Below are 5782 nucleotides of genomic sequence, written 5' to 3'. Positions count from 1 at the left end.
ACGGGCTATCAGCACGCCAGGAGCCACACTCCACTCCTGAATGGAGTCTCTCTCAGGCTGCCCCGGAAATCTCCAAGCTGAAAAGGAGGCAGTAGCTGACTAACCTCTCCTCACCCCCGGAGTGAGAGAAATTTTCCTATCAAAGCCCCAGCCTGCTTGCCCTGCCTCCCAAAGACTCATGCTTACTGCAATCCTTCAAGTGAGATCACTGACGCCGAGGTTATGTAATTAGAAATAGCCACCACCAGACCACAGTCTCCGGGCGCAGGGCTTCCCAGAACCCAGACACGTCCAAAGGCAGCGCTCACACCAGAAAGCCCAGCTTAGGTTGCGAGCACAGACACAAGTGCCACCCAGGTAAGTGGCGACCATCTTTTTCTTGTATGAGAGTCAAGGTTAAGATCGGAATCTCTTAAAAAGAAGGAGGGAGGGAGATTCCTTTTCCATTTCACTGTATTGCCGAGATCTTCTGCTTTCCCTGTGTGTGTCCGTTCCAGTTCAAGGTGAGAGGCACTTGGGGTGTGCCTGGCTGGAGGGACCCTGGTCTCCCCAGAAGAGAAGGAGGAGGAGAGAGAGTGTTTTTAGCAGGTCCCGGGGGCTGCAAAGCTGTTCTCCCTCAGGGGAGCTGAGACCGCAGGGCAGGGCTGGATCCAGCCCCCAGCCCTGGCTACATGGGGGACAGCCACAAGTCACTCCCCATGTCAGACAGATCCAGGGGTCCCCAAACGGCTGCTGGCAGAATCCCGTGAGATCAACACCTCTCTGTGTGGTTTGTAGCTTCACAACAGCTCTCTCACCACACCTTGATCAGCCCTGTCAGAAAGCTGCTGAAGAAAGCACATTTGTTGAAAAAAGTCTTCTCCCCCAGCCCCCCACCCCAGCGAATTCACAGAATTCAGGAAAGACCCACTAAAGATGAGAGAGCCCTGTTGCTATTAGGCAGCCTGGTGTCTAGGCAAGGATGGGCAGTGTTCCTGGCAGGACTGGCTGCTCCTTACCGAGCACTGAGGCAGCCCTGGTGGCACGGCGCTGAAGCGCTCACCTGCCAACCCAAAGGCGGATGGTTTGAAGCCCTCAGCCCGCTCTGTGGGAGAACGGCACAGCTGTCTCCTTCCCTAAGCTTACAGCCTTGGAAACCCCATGGGGCCGCCGTTCGCTGATCTGTCCGGTCTCGAGGAGTCAGCATCGGCCCCGTGATAAGGCCTTTGGTTTGGGATTGGGTGCTGAGCACCTACGGGGGCCGGTGTCGGTGCTGGAGAAGACAACGTCTCCCCTGGCCGCCATGGCAACCCCTTGAACTGAGCGCAGACGTGTGCTGGAGTGGCCACGGCCACAGTCGGCTCCCCGGCAGGCGAGGGAGGACAGGACGGGGTGTGCTGACTCAGTCAGGCTACAACTGAAGTCGGAGTGCCCGTGGGCACAGGTGGCAGCGTCAGAGTTCCTGGCAGAGAGCAGCCTCGCCTCTTGCATTGCTTCCTGATGTCTGCTTTCCCACAACAATTTGCCGTGAACTAACTGTCTTTAAAAAAAAGGGGGGGGGAGTCCTGGTGGCAGAGTTGCATGTTGGGATGCTACCTGCATCATCAGCAGTTCGAAACCACCAGCCGCTCCTCAAGAGAAAGAGGAGGCTTTCTCCTCCCTTTCAGAGTTACAGTCTGAGAAACCCGCAGAGGCAGTTAGGGTGGATGTGAGTCAGAATCAACTTGTTGGCAGTGAGTTTGGCTTTGGGGGAGTGACTTAAAACAGCATGTTTCAGCTGTTACGGGAATAGCAATTCCAGGAGGGCAGGGGGAAGGTGGAGAGCGGAGAGGAGGAAGGGGAAAACGATGGAAATGACAGACACATAACCACACTCGCCCCCCCACGGGGGGGAAGAACAGAAACCGTGGGGGAAGGGAGATATGAAAATAATAATAATTTATAATTTATCAAGGGGTCACAAGGAGGGGGGCAGGGAGGGGGAAAAGAGGAGCTGATACCAAAGGCTCAAATAGAAAGGAAATGTTTAGAAAAGAATGATGGCAACATATGTACAAATGTGCTTGATGCAATTGGTGTCTGGATTGTTATATGAGCTGTAAGAGCCCCCAGTAAAATGATCTTTTAATTACAAAAGACAACAGCATGTTTATCTGTCGTCTGACAGCCCTGGGGCCGAAGTGTAAAGCCAGTGGCGATGGGTCGGCATCATCGGGCCTGTCTGCTTTCCTTCCAAAGGCTCCAGGGAGCACCCACTCCCTTGCCTCCTCCCAAGTCCCAAGGCACCCAACCACAGCCCTGGACTTGTGGCCCCTCCTCCGTCTTCAGCTCTCTCTGACTCTGGCCTTCCTGCCTCCTCCTGCCCCCTGCTGACTGCCTCAGACCACTGGGGTCCTGCAGGACCCCGTCTCTCCCTCTCTAGCTGGTCCGAGGACCCACACCTGCAGAGACCCCTTGGACACATAAAGTGGGCCCATCGCAGGGTCTGGGAGTGTCCTGCGCCACCCTTCAGCCCCACTCCCTGGGACACAGCCATCCCCGGGCAGCCTTTCTCTCAACCAGCCATGCGCCCCTTCACAGGGACACAGGAGCCAGGGCCCCTTCCACACATACCCCAAGAGCTATCCGGGTCTGAAATTCCCAGGACAGATATGGCCCTCCACCTGTATGTTCAAGGTCACCTCCCCTCATACTTCAAGAGATGGAGAGGTGGGGAGCACAAGACTTATGGGGTCTCTGGATTCTCCAGAAGGAGCCCCCTATCTGGTTCCTCCTTGGCCTCCCTGTGGTAAAGACTCTGAGTCTGAAGACACATGACTCTCATTTGCCTTAGTTCCCTAGGGTGGTGGTCGGGAGGAGCAGAGAGGCTTTGCCATGGGGACCCTGGGCCCCGGTGGGGCTGTAGGAGATCCTCTTGCCTTTCATGCAGGAGACCTGGGTTCGATTCCTGGCCAAAGCACCTGATGTGCAGCACCACCCACCTCTGATGTTCAGGGTGTTTCCCAAGAGCCGGCAGACCAGGAAGGAAGGGAGGCTGAGCAGCCTACTGCTGAAAACCAGCCAGGGACCTGGCCTGTAGCCGGTCACAGGGACGGGACGGACAGGGCAGGGCAGCTCCTCGGTCTGCTGTGAGGGCTCACCATGCTTCATTCCGTCTGAGGTCACCGACCCCTCTTCCAGTCCGTGAGCACCGTAAGCACAAGGGGCTGGTTGGCATGTTCACCATGCCCCCTCCCCGCCCCGCCCCTGGCGAAGTGCGGCCATGAATGAGGTGCCCATGAGATACTTGTGCACCTGTTCATACGACTAATTAGCAGCTCCCAGGGGGCGCTTCCTCTGTGCCAGGCATCACTGCCCGCAGAGCCAACACAGCCAGCCCTCACCAGAGCCCTGTAGGAAAGATGGGGTGACATGCAGACTCACAGCATGACAGGGGTCTGCAGGGACCCAGACTCTGGGTTCAGAGCCTTGGTCTGTCCTTCATGCCAAGGGGCAGCAAACATTTCTATTGAGGGTCCTAGGCCTGACAGTCTCAGCTTTGCTGGCCGGTTCACCTGTCCTGACAATGCCATTCTGCCGCGGTAGCACAAATGCAGGCGCCGATGGGTCCCGACGCGTGATGGGCATGTGTGGGTCAGAGCGAGCTGCGCTCCAGAGGGCTCTCAACGGCCGGTCTTCCCACAATCCAGCATCAGGCCTTTCTTCCGGGGTGCCCCGGGGAGCCTCAAGTTTCTTCTGAGAGTCTCCACCCTTTGCACCCCTTCGTGCCTCCCACCCCAGGAACTCCAAAGGTGGCCCTGGGCCGTATGTACACAAAAATGCGTGTGGTTGTGTTTCAGGTCACTCACTGGATGGCATCCCAGCCCCTCAACCAGAGTCAGTTCTTCCAGCCAAATGCCACGTCCTGTGAAGATGCCCAGGCATGGGGCCTGCTGTCCAAGGTGCTGCCCACGCTCATCCTTACCATCTGCTGCTTCGGTCTCCTGGGAAACACCTTTGTCCTGTCTGTCTTCCTGCTGTCCCGGAGGCGCCTGAGTGTGCCAGAAATCTACCTGGCCCACCTGGCAGCCTCTGACCTGGTGTTTGTCCTGGGCCTGCCCTTCTGGGCAGAGAACATCTGGAACCAGTTCAACTGGCCATTTGGAGCTGTCCTCTGCCGCCTGGTCAACGGAGTCATCAAAGCCAACTTGTTCATCAGCATCTACCTGGTGGTGGCCATCAGCTGGGACCGCTACCGCGTGCTGGTGCATCCCATGGCCACCTGGAGGCAGCGGCGGCAGCGGCTGCAGGCCCAGGTCACCTGTGTCCTCATCTGGGCAATGGGAGGCCTCCTGAGCATCCCCACGTTCCTGCTGCGAGGTGTCGACACCATGCCCGGCCTGAACATCTCGGCCTGCGTGCTGCAGTTCCCCCAGGAGACGTGGGCCTGGCACACAGCGAGGATGGTGGAGCTCAGTGTGCTGGGCTTCCTCCTGCCGCTGGCTGCCATCACCTTCTTCAACCACCACATCCTGGCCGTCCTTCGAAGGCGGGCGGATGTCCGCAGCATGAGGTGCGGGGGCTCCTCGGACAGCAAGACCACGGCGCTGATCCTCACGCTGGTGCCCACTTTCCTGGTCTGCTGGGCCCCCTACCACTTCTTTGCCTTCCTGGACTTCCTGTTCCGGGTGGGCGCCCTCCAGGGCTGCTTCTGGGACCAGTTCTCGGACCTGGGCATGCAATTCGCCAGCTTCTTCGCTTTCATCAACAGCTGCCTGAATCCAGTGATTTACGTCTTCATGGGCCAGCTTTTCAGGACCAGGGTCCGGGAGTTTTATAAGCAGTACACCCCTGGAAGCCGGGATGCTGCCTCCTTGTCTGCCAGGAAAGAGATTCTCCAACTCTTCTGGCGGAATTAAGACTGCAGTGAGTCGAGAAACGTCCTTAGACGCAGCTTCTACACAACAAACAGTACTGGGTTCGGCTGGACAACGGCCCCCAAAGATGCCGGTATCCTGGGTACAGTGAACACTATCTTTAATGCCAAGGAGGGCTCTGCCGGAGTGGTAAAAGGAAGGATGTGGAATGAGGAGATTCTCCTGGACAGCTGGGGTATTCGCAGAGCCCCGATGGGAGGGCAGCAGCAGAAGGTTTGCCTGCAGAATGAGGAGGTGTGATGGTGAAAGCAGGAGACCAAAGGGTGTGAGGAAGGGATCCGGCACCACACAGCCTCGAGCCGTTGCTGGAACAGGACAGGGGCTATCCCACAGCACCCTGCTGACCCCTGGACTCTCACCCCTCTGACCCTAATTCTGGACTCCGGCCTCCAGAACTGTACGGGAATAAATGTGTGTCGTTTGAAGCCAAGTACGAACTCGTTTGTTACAGCGGCAATAAGAAATTAACACCAAAATCCAGCAAGAGTCTATTAACACATTTCCATTTATCCATTCTAGTCATGTTAGCCTACATGCTCAGAATACAGAGATAATAGACCTAGGCACCCCATCCACACAAGGAGTTTACATAGACCTAAGATACACATAGCTAAACATGTAGTGTAATATGATATAATAATACCCAAAACTCAAACTCCCTGCCATTGAGTTGATGCAACGCATCGTGACCCTGTAGGACAGGGTAGAACTGCCTCTGTGAGTTTCTGAGACTGTCACTCTTTACAGGAGTAGAAAGCCTCGTCTTTCTCCTGAGGAGCAGCTAGTGGTTTTGAACTGCTGACCTTGCGGTTAACAGCCCAACTCGTAGCCTACTGCACCAATAAAACAGAGATTCAAGTAATGTAACATAATATACAGAGGAGGAG

The 5782-nt window shown here is 56.3% G+C and overlaps 1 protein-coding gene across 1 annotated transcript; it reads left to right on the top strand.

Annotated features, from left to right (window-relative positions):
- The first annotated feature begins 318 nt into the window (after positions 1 to 318).
- On the top strand, positions 319 to 5325 carry BDKRB1 (bradykinin receptor B1). The gene is made up of 2 exons (XM_004699104.2): positions 319 to 357; positions 3819 to 5325. The coding sequence occupies exon 2, from the start codon at positions 3831 to 3833 to the stop codon at positions 4875 to 4877; it is 1047 nt and encodes a 348-aa protein (XP_004699161.1). The 5' UTR covers positions 319 to 357; positions 3819 to 3830; the 3' UTR covers positions 4878 to 5325.
- Positions 5326 to 5782: the final 457 nt, after the last annotated feature.

Source organism: Echinops telfairi, unplaced genomic scaffold, assembly GCF_000313985.2.
Source record: "Echinops telfairi isolate 266 unplaced genomic scaffold, ASM31398v2 ScPeMD7_18;HRSCAF=68, whole genome shotgun sequence".
In the NCBI taxonomy this organism is placed as follows: domain Eukaryota; kingdom Metazoa; phylum Chordata; class Mammalia; order Afrosoricida; family Tenrecidae; genus Echinops; species Echinops telfairi.
Note: the sequence above shows the minus strand (reverse complement) of the source record. Positions and strands in the feature narration are given on the sequence as shown.

Bases quoted from the DNA above. Each gene is read 5' to 3' on its own strand.
- BDKRB1 (XM_004699104.2), top strand. From the start codon at position 3,831: ATGGCATCCCAGCCCCTCAACCAGAGTCAGTTCTTCCAGCCAAATGCC.